The sequence below is a fragment of the Drosophila suzukii genome, assembly GCF_043229965.1.
Source record: "Drosophila suzukii chromosome 2 unlocalized genomic scaffold, CBGP_Dsuzu_IsoJpt1.0 scf_2c, whole genome shotgun sequence".
NCBI lineage: Eukaryota > Metazoa > Arthropoda > Insecta > Diptera > Drosophilidae > Drosophila > Drosophila suzukii.
The window spans coordinates 26,202,346-26,215,875 of NW_027255896.1; the positions used below are offsets into that span (position 1 = coordinate 26,202,346).

The following is a 13,530-nucleotide window of genomic DNA, read 5'->3' on the forward strand; positions in this document are numbered from 1 at the left end:
TTAATAAAGCAACATAAAAAACATGACTTTCGCGAATACCTCATAAACGATTCTACGGAATAATTGTTGAGTTCTACCGGCGTGTACAGGAAAATCATATTAGTCTATAAAAAGCGGTTTTAAAGTTGAACTTTTTTTGCTGTAATCGTCAAGAGTCTGCATGCCAAGTCCCAACATTCTAGCTTTTATAGTTTCCGAGATCTCAGCGTTCATACGGACAGACGGACGGACATGGCTAAATCGAATCCTAATCAAAAATAGATATAACGGTTTATTTTACATACCTCCCACGAATCTTGTATACCCAAAGATATGTTTGACTGTGCAAGAGCCTAGTAAAGTGTATGTATGGTTCAGTTGTTAGGAAACTGTAGGTGTTTTCATTTTTGCCTTCTTCGGCTATCTCGCCAAACTAGCTAGATTTTCAAAAAGGGGTAAGGTAAAAACTATCTTAAAATAGATTGTCAGGATTTGAAACCGATCGACGCGTATTTGTCCTATGACTTGACCAGTTTTTGTTTCTCTAAATTCTCTGATTAATAAAACTTATATGAATATCAGTCCCCCGAATTTAAAATTTGCGAGTTTGCTTCAATTATCCTAAGATCCATAAAACTTACCACTCCAGGAAGATGTGAGGCGAAAGTCAGTGAATCCTTGGGAGAGATCGTTAAATTTCTGCTTCAGTTCATTAGCCAACTCTCGCACTTCATTGAAGTTCCCGGAGGCCCAAGAATTTAGCTGTGGTACTGCCTGTGAGAACTGTTCAGGACTTTGATAGGGCACGTAGCCTTGACAGATAGCAAACGCCAAGAGCAAGGTGATACCTCCCAGAGGCCTCATCCCGTGACAACCTTTATAACAATAATAATAATAATAATATTAATAATAATAATAATAATAATAATAATAATAATAATAATAATAATAATAATAATAACAATAATAATAATAATAATAATAATAATAATAATAATAATAATAATAATAATAATAATAATAATAATAATAATAATAATAATAATAATAATAATAATAATAATAATAATAATAATAATAATAATACTAATAATAATAATAATAATAATAATAATAATAATAATAATAATAATAATAATTATAATAATAATAATAATAATAATAATAATAATAATAACAATAATAATAATAATAATAATAATAATAATAATAATAATAATAATAATAATAATAATAACAATAATAATAATAATAATAATAATAACAATAATAATAATAATAATAATAAGATTAATAATAATAATAAAATTAGTAATAATAATAATAATAATAATAATAATAATAATAATAATAATAATAATAATAATAATAATAATAATAATAATAATAATAATAATAATAATAATAATAATAATAATAATAATAATAATAATAATAATAATAATAATAATAATAATAATAATAATAATAATAATAATAATAATAGTAATAATAATAATAATAATAATAATAATAACAATAATAATAATAATAATAATAATAATAATAATAATAATAATAATAATAATAATAATAATAATAATAATAATATAAATTATTTGTATACATATTATTTTTCGGCATTTGAATTTATATACGAAATACAAATTTAATTTACTAAATAAAACAAGGAAGAACTCTCAATATATGGTTATGTGGGCGGTAGACAGATTAAGCGTTATGGGCGTTAGAGTGTCAATCGATAGGTATTGACGAGACTAATAAATTTCAGTAAAAAAAATTTTTCTAGCATGAAAATTGTACGCGTCACAAGTTTGGTCGGTTTGTGTGCGTTAGAGTGTGCGTGGCATATTAGCGTAACAAACTTGCACTGCGCTCAAGGTTACGGAATCTAGATCTGAAATCTCAGTTCTCTACCTTTGACATTTTCCGAGATATCCGCGTTCATACTTACGATTTTTTGAAGTTTGTGTGCGGTTTGTGGGCGTTAAAGTGAGCGTGGCAAACTTTTTTTGGGTCAATCGATAGGTATTGATAAGAAGTCAGTTAATTTTTACTCAAGCATTAAAACTGTAGAAGCCACAGTTTTGGGCGGTTTGTGGGCGTTAAAGTGGGCGTGGCACGCTGCTGAAACAAACTTGCGCTGCGTAAGAAGCTCAGGAATCTACATGCCAAATCCAAATTGCCTAGCTCTTATAGTTTCCGAGAGCTCAGCGTTCATCCGGACGGACAGACAGATGGACAGACGAACTGTCGGACAGACGAACTGTCGGACAGACGGACATGGCTAGTGATCCTGATCAAGAATATATATACTTTATGGGGTCGGAAACGTTTCCTTCTGCCTGTTACATACTTTCCGACGAATCTAGTATACCCTTTTAGTCTACGAGTAACGGGTAAAATAATTGGGCCTAGGGGAAACGATCGACTTGGAAATGGAAATCCCCCTAAGTACGAGTACTTCTAGCGCTGATAAGGATGTTAAATCTAGTTCAGACCGCAAGACGAGATTATCGCACCAGCTGCAGACTGAGGGTCGGCAAAGGTTAATCAGGCGATAATAAACGGAATCAGCTCATGAAATAGACTGTTATTTGAAGCTCATTTCTTACTTTGTGTTTTATTTTGACAACAATTTAACTGTAGTTACCCAAAATTCCCCTTCCATCCGGTCTATGTTGATAAGTTCCATGGCTCCTAAAAATCGACTTCTCAATAAACCCATGATTTTCCTAATTCAGAATAATTTATTTTTTGAACTCATTATAGTTAGTTATTTTTAAATGTTCTCCCAAGTCCTATTTATCTTAATTAATTTGATAATAATTAGAGAAATAGGACCGAAGAGGAATATCTATTATTCGAAGTTAATTTTAATCTGGTTTTGATTTAGGACACTTAAGGCTCACTTACTGTTATTACAGAAATTTGTGATTCGAGAGGAAACCGTAGCGACTTCTGGCGCGGTCGAAGAGCAACTGACACTTGAGAATCCAGCACGAACAATTATGCATAGATTACTTGCCACGAGAGGCTGCAACATACAGAGAAATCTTTGTATCACTTGCGAGAGCAAGCTTATCAACGGAAGAGAGAAACAGAGTTTGTTATTCCACGACCGACAAATCCTATGGTTTTGGGCAAATCGAATATCCAACAATGTTTATATAAGAGAAATGAGCTTAGTTATTGGTGAACGAATTAATTTTTTATTTTGATTTTCAATCGCAGGAAATTGATATAATAAGTATATGAGTGATTTTGTAAGGTGCTGCAGATAGCAGCGTTTCCTTCACATGATTCAGAAGGGGTGAAAATGTATTTGGGTGCTTAAAATATTTGAAGTCAATTAGAAGGTAATGTGAAAAAGAAGTGACCCTCAACCGTACTTTCATCATGGTTACACTGGTAAAAAAAAAGCACAGTAAAATCAAATATTTGTATAATTTATTTAATAAATCATTGATTTAAATATAAACAAGAAAGAACGCAAGGTCGATGCCAACGACAGTCAAATACCCCTTACTAAGCTGAAGAGAGTGCGAGAGAGATAAAGATATGCTTGCTGTAGCTACCTAGGGCTACCACCTAGCTAGCCCATACCGCCCCTAGCGTATTAGTGAAAACAGCTGATTTTCTACATGAAGTGTGCAATCCCAATTGTATTTGGAAAATATTGACTATTACTTGGTTATAACTTTTTAATGAATGGTCAGATTTTAATGATTTTTGGCATGTATATGGGTATTTATATTAAGAACAAAGACGGATTCCAGCGTTATGGGCGTTTGTGCGCGTTCGAGTAGGCGTGGCACTCTGCTGAAACAACTTTGGGCTGCGTAATGATCTCTAGAATCTGTATGCCTAATCCCAACTTTCTAGGCTTTGTAGTTTCCGATACCACAGCGCTCATACGGACGGACAGACGGCCATGTCTAGATCGGCTCGGATAGTGATCCTGATCAAGAATATATGTACCTTAGGGGTCGGTAACGCTTCCTTCTAACTTTTACATACTTTCCAACGAATCTCAAAAACCCTTTTACTCTACGAGTAACGGGTATACAAATATTGTTTTAATTATTGCCAAAGCCTGCTTAACTTTTAAAATAACAAAGCGAATGGAGCGTTTCTCAGCACTTAGATAGGTTTTTATTAAAAAAATCAATTTTAATTTGCACTTTTACACAATCTTCAAAAACGTGTATGCTAGACAGGTTTAAAGTTACCGTCTAGCTAAACCAAACAAGCCACATTTGAAAAAATTCTATGGTAAAATAGATTTAATTTTTTTATTTGGAATATCCGAAAATGAGATTTTATTTTGATTATCAATACCCCATGCTGATAAAAAGTTATGAGCACATAAAGTTTTCTCCGCTACGTCGATAAAGCTACGATCTTAACTTCTAAGTTATGATTCCGTATGACACGCCATATGAGTTAAGGCGATTACAATATCCTGTAAGGGCAAACACATCACGTTTGTGGCATTAAATTTGAAGAAACCATGTTTTTCACATGGTCAACATTAATTTGCTTGTTTCAGAGTCAGTACCCCCAGCCGATTGTTTATTTAAACTCCAAATGGAAAAACATAAAATTAGTTTTTATCCAAATTATATTTTCAAATATCTGCAATTAATACCCGTTAAACGCTGTTAACTCGGAAACTATAAAAGCTATTGACGAGACTAATACATTTCAGTTAAAGTTTTTATCTAGCATGAAAATTGTGGGCGCTACAGGCTTGGACGGTTTGTGGGCGTTAGAGTGGGCGTGGCACCCTGCTGAAACAAACTTGCGCTGGGCAGGAATCTCAGGAATCTAAATGCCAAGTCCCAATACCCTAGCTTTTATAGTTTTCCGAGTTCATACGGACAGACGGACATGGCTAGATCGACTCGACTAGTGATCCTGATCAAGAATATATTCCCCCAAAAAAAAATCAAAAGCTTACACTTAATAAGCGTTGTGTTAAAAGTATACTAAAGTAAGTATGAAAATGTAAGTATTAACTCAACACTAATTAGTTTCAACTGTATACTTTGTAGGGTAAGTGCTCTACCAAAAAGTATAAAGCGTAAACCTGTATTGTTATCTTTAAACTAGTCATATTCGACTATTTAGTTTATTATTTATACTTGTGGCTTCAAAAAAACTTTATGTAGTATAAAGAAAATATAGTTTCAAGTTATTACAAAATAGTTTCATGCCAACACTTTATAGTATTAAGCTTATACTAATTGTTATATGAGTGAGACTCTGTAGCATAAATTGAATGCTGAAGATAAAATAGTTTTTCATAGTGTGAAACTAGGACAACAGCGATTATTCGAACATATATTTTGGTGTGAAACCAGGACAATATCGAAATCAATGACATTCAAAACCTTATTGAAACATTAAACGAAAAAAGTGTCGAGTCAAACTCCCCCATTCAACCATTTATAATGGGCGTTGTTGTGGGCGTAGACATTTCCAATTTGGTTGATTTCTATGTTAGCTTTGGAAAGTCCTTTTATAAGTTTAACTCTTTCATTATTGCACTAACTTTTAAAATTTATCAAGTATTTGGTCGACAGTACCCAAATGAGTCCCAATGCTTTTTCTATAATATGAAAACTGAAGATTTATACAAAATGTAAATACTTTGTAAAATATTTTTAATTTCAAAATTTATTCATATCCTTTTTAATTTTAAGATCTTGAAATATTCTGTTATTAGTTAAGTCTTATATTTTTAATTTCTATATTTAGTTCTTTTATAATAATAATACCTAGCCATTAACAATATGCGTTGCTTTAAGTGTTTTAAAGAATTTTCTGACCTCAATAATTTATGCTTACACTTTAAGGGAAATTGATTTATACATATGTGTCGAAGGCAATTGCAACCAAAAGTATTCTTGTTTTCAATGATTTAAAGCCCATCTCAGAAGGCATTTAAATATAAGATCTGTCCAAAACTTGACCAATACAGGGATCGCACAGTATAATTGTCAGGGTAATTCAGGGGACCACAACATTGAATATTTTGACAGTAATGAAGAGTTGGACGATATTCCGAGTGGCTCTCAAAATGCTTTCCCTGAAAGTGCTGAAACTAGTTTAACACAAGGAAGAACGCTATAGTCGAGTACCTCGACTATCAGATACCCGTTACTCAGCTAAAGGGACCAAAGGGAAATGGAGATATGCAAGCAGCAAAGCGAGATTAAAATGCGCCACCTATCGGCGGTATAAAGATATAAGCGTTATGGGCGTTAAAGAGGGCGTGGCAAATTTTTTTTGGATCAATCGATAGGTATTGACGACACCAATACATTTCAGTTAACATTTTTATTCTAGCATCAAAACTGTAGGAGTCACAGTTTTGGGTGGTTTGTGGGCGTAAGAGAGGGCGTGGCACTCTGCTGAAACAAACTTGTGCTGCGTAAGAAGCTCGGGAATCTGCACGCCAAATCTCAATAGCCTAGCTCCCATAGTTTCCGAGATCTCAGCGTTCATCCGGACAGACGGTCAGACAGACAGACGGACATGGCTAGATCGACTCGGCTATTGATCCTGATCAAGAATATATATACTTTATGGGGTCGGAAACGCTTCCTTCTGTCTGTTACATACTTTCCGACGAATCTAGTATACCCTTTTACTCTACGAGTAACGGGTATAATTATCGTTTGAAGAAATTATAGCTAGCTTCGAATAAAAAGTATTAGGAGTATGCCAGCAAGCACTAACCGAATTGCATTCTAAAGATAATTTTTGTAGAAAAGATGTTTTAATTGTTCAGAACGTCATTGGAAAAATCAATTAGTCCATAGTGAATTATATTAAAGACTTACTTTTAAATGAAATTTCTGCCGAAATTCGGTCTCAAGCAAGATTGTTTTTGGACTTTTGTTCCAACCCATTTAATAGCATTGGTACGGAACACAAGTTTTCAAAGAAACTATATAGTGACAAAAGTTTTGAAATGGCTAGAGTATTTAACGTGAACAATAAATTAGAGGATACGAATAATAAGCCAACTCTTTCTCCATCGAATATAAAGGGCCAATTCAATTCAGACTAAAAAAATTTTTCGACCTTACTTTAGACCTTACGAAAAAATGTGACAGCGACACCCACATAACCCATTATGTACATGGAACTTTTTTCAGAAATAAAAAGTTACTCACTTCGAAAGCAAAATTGTTATACCAATATTTTTATATTTTGACGGGTTTGAAGTGAATAACCCGTTAGGAAGCCATGCGTCGATAACATATGTGGGGTGTATTACACTATGCCAGTTATTCCTCAGCACACACTTTCAAAATTGGATTATGTTTTTATTGATGCATATTTTAAAAGCAAGTACGCCAAAAAATATGGCAATGACCCGTTCCTAAAGCCTCTAGTTGACGTTTTCAAAAGTCTGGAAGAAACTGGAATTGAAATAAGTACAAACGAAGGTCCGATAAAAGAATACTTCATAACCTCCAATATTCTTGGGGACAATTTGGGCCAAAACGAAGTACTAGGTTTCACGACTTCTTTTAAATTAACATTTAATTGTCGATTTTGTACACTTTTTAAGCCAAACACTGCCAAGGAAGTTGTTGCTTTACCACAGCATTTAAGAACTAAAGAAAATTATGAGGACGCTTTGGCCTTAAATGATTTAAAAGCAACAGGTATTACAGCTGTATTTTTAATTTTATTAAATATTTTCATGTTACGGACAACTTTATTGCAGACATGCATGATTTGTATGAAGGTGTCTGCCGATACAGTATCTGCGATGTTCTTTTGCACTTAATTTTAAAGCATAAATTATTTAGCTTAAATACCTTTAATTTTAGAAAAAATCTGTTCGATTTAGCAAAAAAATATATAGATTTCGGGCTTCATCGCCTTAAAAATATTAAAAATAATAATGAAAACGCTAATTCTTTACTTTACCTTGATTGTTTGATGGTTTGGCAATATATGACCACATTAATAAAAATTATTGATATTCTCCTTAAAAGTGATGTTTATATAAGCATCTTAAACACATTTTAATAAAAGAGCACAACGAAGATTAAGTACAATTATTTAAAAAACCACTTAAACCCAAGTACCATATTTTGACTCACTACCCAGAAAGTATTCGAAGAAGTGGTCCCCCTAAACACTTTTGGAATTTTAGAATCGAGGCGAAACATAGAGAGGCTAAGATTTATTCTAGAAATGTAATGTGCAGGAAAAACATTCCGTACTCGCTGAGCATTAAGTCAAGCTTAAAGTTTTCCTCTTTTTTAGAAAATAGTTTAGAAGGATTCCCCGAAACATTTTCTATAATTAAAGAAACTTTTTGCGATCTAGAAACAGCAGAGTTTTCCGATATGCTGGTAGTTTAAAAAATAGTTTTAAAATCGTTATAATAAATAGTTTACAGTACAAAAGGGTAAGAAATAAAAATGATTTCAGTTTCACTCCGACCTTCAAAGAGTAAAGTCGTGCGACTGACCAACTCTACAAGCAACAGCTTATCAGCATCCAATCTATAAAAAGACCAATTAATTCGCGACCACTTCGTATCCGATCATAAAAAAAACAACAAACACAAAGGATAAGTGGACCAAACTCCCGCATGGCAGGGCCCGAGCCCAACCACACCGCAATGTCTCGACTCTTGACAACGATTTACATGATAACAAGTGAACCAAAATACATTATAATTAATAGAACAGACAATAAAACATTTGAAAATGTATTCCCATTCCTTATTAAAAAAGTGGTAGATTTTGCTTGTAACGGAGCAGTCGAAATTTGTAAAAAAAGACGAGATCGGGAGCTCTTCTAATCAAAACAAAAAACTCTTCACAAGCCCAAAAATTGCTCAAATTACAAACATTTCACGACTTCCCAGTCCGCGCTGAGGAACACAAAAATCTCAACACCTCTAAATGAGTCATCTACTCCAATGACTTACGAAATATAGAAGAAAAAGAAATCTTGGAAGAATTAAAACATCAAAAAAGACAGCAACGAAACAATAACAACAATAATAACAATAATAACAGGCTTAATCATACTAAGCTTTGTAACAATTACCCTACCTGACAAATTATGGATAGGGTATGAAGTAATAAACATACGACCTTACATCCCACCCCCTGTGAGATGTTTCAACTGCCTTAGATTTGGACACCCCTCCGTCTATTGTAAAAGCCCTAAAATATGCGCCCACTGCTCCGAAAAAGAACACACAAAAGAGGATGAACCATGCACCAATACTCAAACCTGCATCAGCTGTAAATACGAAGATGACGAAACTAAACACCACAACGCAATGGACAAACCATGCCCCGCCTTTATAAAACAAAAAGAACTGACTGCCATCAAAACAATTCAAAAAGTGGACCACAAGACAGCCCGCTTGATTTACAACACACGTCACACTCACCCACCAATGCCTTACGCCCTGAAAGCAGCACTTCCAACGCACAAAACACCAGTTACAGAAACAACAACGCACACAACTAAAGCATCAAAATTAGCCACATCAACCCCGAATCATACTACAAGACAAACTATCACCTACGAAGACTCCCCGGAAGAACCCATGGACACCACTCCTTCAACATCAAAATACTCAACAGGCTCTGAACTCTCCGACGAACTAAAACTTAAAATATTCAATGTTAAATCAAATAAATTAGGAATTAACCTGAAAGCAAAAGAAAAAAACAACCAAAAAACCAAATCCGAAAAGAAAACCAAGAACAAGATATCCGATCACACGAGTATAATGAGTACTGATGAAGAACTCGACCTATAAAATCCTAAAAAATATATATTAATCTAGTTTAAAGAAAGCTTAACACTATATTCTTATTTTTAACATGCTAAAAATATTACAACTAAACGTAAATGGATACCTCAATTATTACAACCACTTACAAGCACTTATAAAAAACAAGAACCCTAAAATAATTTCCATTCAAGATACCCACCTCCACTCTACCAATAATATTCCCATCCCAATAAACTTTACTCTTTACCACATAAACAACTCGAGAAACCCTTATGGAGGGGTAGCTCTTCTACTTCACAACTCCTTGCAACAACAACAAACCCAAATCCGTAATATAAATTTTGACTCAATCGCCGTTACAGTACAATCTAAAATTAAATGCACTATAATTTTCAGTTATAGACCCCCGAACAAACCATTTACATTACAAGAATTACAAGATACTTACAACTATATTGACACCCCTCTCTTAATAACAGGTGATTTCAACAGCTGGCACAAAAGCTGGGGGATCACAAAAAAGTAACACAAGAGGAAATCTACTGTTTAAATTTATAAACCAATCCTTACTAACCACACTCAATAATGGTTCACCCACCCACTTAACCACACACCACACCTTTACACATATTGATCTCTCCCTAGCTTCTACTAAACTAGCCTTATACTCTAAATGGACAATCGACAGTCACCTCTCAGTAAGCGACCACTCCGCGATCTCAATCGAACTTTTTAAAAGTGAAATAACTGACTCCTCAGTCATTAAACCAAAATTTAATATAGACAAAGCCAATTGGCCTCTTTACCAAATATTAAGTAAGCAATCATCCGACGACAGACCACCCAGCCAACAAATAAACCAAGAAACAGCTCATCTTTGCTCTATAATAAGACACAGCTCACATTTATCCATACCGCAATATAACCCAAATTCATCCAAACAAGTCCCCTGGTGGGACAAAGATCTGCAAAAACTAAAAACCAATATAAAACAAGGAAGAACGCTATAGTCGAGTACCTCGACTATCAGATACCCGTTACTCAAAGGGAAATGGAGATATGCAAGCAGCAAAGCGAAATTAAAATGCGCCACCTACCGGCGGTAGACAGATTTAAGCGTTATGGGCGTTAGAGTGGGCGTGGCAAATTTATTTTTGGATCAATCGATAGGTATTGACGACAACAATATATTTCAGTTAAAATTTTTTTTTTTTAAATTTTATCTAGCATGCAAATTGTGGGCGTCACAGGTTTTCGCGGTTTGTGGGCGTTTAAGTGGGCGTGGCAAACTTTTTTTTAGGTCAATCGATAGGTATTGATGAGAACAATACATTTCAGTTAAAATTTTCTGTCTAGCATCAAAACTGTAGGAGTTACAGTTTTGGGCGGTTTGTGGGCGTTAGAGTGGGCGTGGCAGTCTACTGAAACAAACTTGCGCTGCGTAAGAAGCTCAGGAATCTGTACGCCAAATTTTAATAGCCTAGCTCTCATAGTTTCCGAGATCTCAGCGTTCATCCGGACAGACAGACGGACAGACGGACAGACGGACATGGCTAGATCGACTCGGCTAGTGATCCTGATCAAGAATATGTATACTTTATGGGGTCGGAAACGCTTCCTTCTGCCTGTTACATACTTTCCGACGAATCTAGTATACCCTTTTACTCTACGAGTAACGGGTATAATAAAAAAACGCAAAGCTCTATACGAATTCACTTCAGACATCAACCCACAAACCCCAATCCCAAAAATTTGGAAAAAAAAAATCAATAGATTCTGTGGCCTCAAAATCCATATCCCAATTCATTGCCTTGTTAAACCGCAAAAGCCAATCTAGAGAGCCGTAGTATACTTTTTAAGCTATTTATCGAAATCGGTAGTATACATTTTATACTATTTCGTATAAGACTTATACGATTTTTCCGTTGCCTATAGTATAAAATTTATACTATTTTGTTTTTGGTGGTATCCCGATAATCCCAAAAACCCAATAAAATCACGTTGTATATTGCATTTCTTGTGTTATTTTTTCATATATTATTTTGTTATTATTTCATAAATATTCATACAGTTTTATTTAAAACTACGAGTAACGGGTATAATGATTTTAATCTTACATAGCTAAAAGCATTTTAATTATGATATTTAACAGGGAGATAGTGCTTATTAAACTTCAAAAGATCATATTGATCACTTAAAATAAAAATTTCTTCGTCATTATTAATTAAAATGTATCTTATTTTATGAAATTTTACACCCTCCCCATTTTGTCTTATTGTTAAACAAAAATCATTTTTATTATTATTATTGTTATTATAAAGAAATTACCGGCAATTACAAAGTGCGGGCAATTTTTGGTTTGTGTTAAGCAATAGCTGCAATGGCCTTCTGCTTAAATCTTATGTTGTAATAAGTAACAATATTGGTTTAACAATGGAATTTATAGTACAAATAGTTAATATGTATGATAACAAGTCTATATATATATGAATGTTTCTATTAATTCTAGTTACTTAAAGTAAGATTAAATTTATATGCTATTGTAAAGTTTTTTGGATTTCAGAAATTGAATTGTTGTAACTATATTTTTGGGATTTACTATTTCTTTTAGCGTTTTTTGGAGGAGCTTTTGTCTATGTTCTGTGTAAAGGGGACATTCTAGGAATATGTGGTGTAGGGATTGGTTGTGATTGCGTGGTTGGCATGTGGGATGAGGTGTTTTGTCAAATAGGTGGCTGTGTGTCAGTTTAGTGTGTCCGATTCGAAGTCTCATAAACTTTATGATGTCTATTCGGGAGATTATTGGTTCTAAAGTTTCGATATTGTTTTGCTTTTTTTGGTTGATGAGCTTGTAGTGTGGAGAAGTGTTGTTCCAAACTAACTCGTATTGGGTTTTCATGTATTTAGTAATGTATTTAAGCGTATCTGGTATGTTGTGGTTTTTTTCTAATATTAATGGCAATGTAAGTGCTTGCTTAGCAGTTTGGTCTGCAAGCTCGTTTCCAATAATGCCGCAGTGCCGCGTATCAGAGTAAATTTGTGTTTGTATTTTGATATAACTTTTCTAATTTCTAGTGTGTAGTAACTATGATTGTTAGGGTTTTCTAGTGCTGTAAGAGCTGCTAATGAGTCGGAGCATATGGAATATTTTCCTTTTTGTTTTTCCGCTTATCTACATGCGTAGAGAATTGCTGATATTTCAGCAGTGAAAATAGAGGAATAAGGTGGGAGCATTTGCTGGGTTATGATGTGTTGTGTGGAAGTTACACTGAAGACTACTCCGCTATCGGATTTAGAGCCGTCTGTGTATGTTGTTTGAGAGAATCTTTCATTTCTAGGAATTTTTGATAGTATACTATCGAAGATGTGTTGGGCTTTAATGAGATGTGAAGGGATTTATTTATGTTAGAGAAGTTAGAAGCCCACGTTGGAGTGGTTTCTTTTTTATTTATTATGGGGACGGGATAAAGTGATATCGCATTGCACTGGTCAATAGTATTCTTAATTGTTGATAACAGTTTTGGTATTCTTTTCGCTTTTGAAATTTGTTTAATGACTTGTTCTGATGGAGTTTTTTTTCGGTGGATATGATTTTAAAGTTTTTTAATATGGCGTGTTTGGTTCTGTGTTCTATTGGCTTTATGTTGGATTCGTATAGTAAATTGTTGATTCATTCACTACGACCGCTGAAGAGAGTGGACGTGTCTTGTGCGAGCTCCGCGAAAAGTGCAAGAAAGTTGATAAATTAATGCAAACAA

At 33.9% G+C, this 13,530-nt stretch overlaps 1 protein-coding gene across 2 annotated transcripts in view; it reads right to left on the reverse strand.

Moving 5' to 3' along the window:
• The window catches only part of Tig (Tiggrin), a 198,637-nt gene extending 195,588 nt beyond the window's left edge, over window positions 1-3,049 (reverse strand). The window contains exons 1-2 of one of the 2 annotated variants that reach the window (XM_070998377.1): window positions 2,896-3,049; window positions 621-854 (exon numbers count right to left, since the gene is read on the reverse strand). In XM_070998377.1, coding sequence (XP_070854478.1) covers window positions 621-854; window positions 2,896-3,025 — 364 coding nt within the window. In that variant the 5' untranslated portion in view covers window positions 3,026-3,049. Of the gene's footprint in view, window positions 1-620; window positions 855-2,895 lie in introns of those variants that run through there. The other variant, XM_070998378.1, reaches the window with a different exon arrangement.
• Window positions 3,050-13,530: the final 10,481 nt, after the last annotated feature.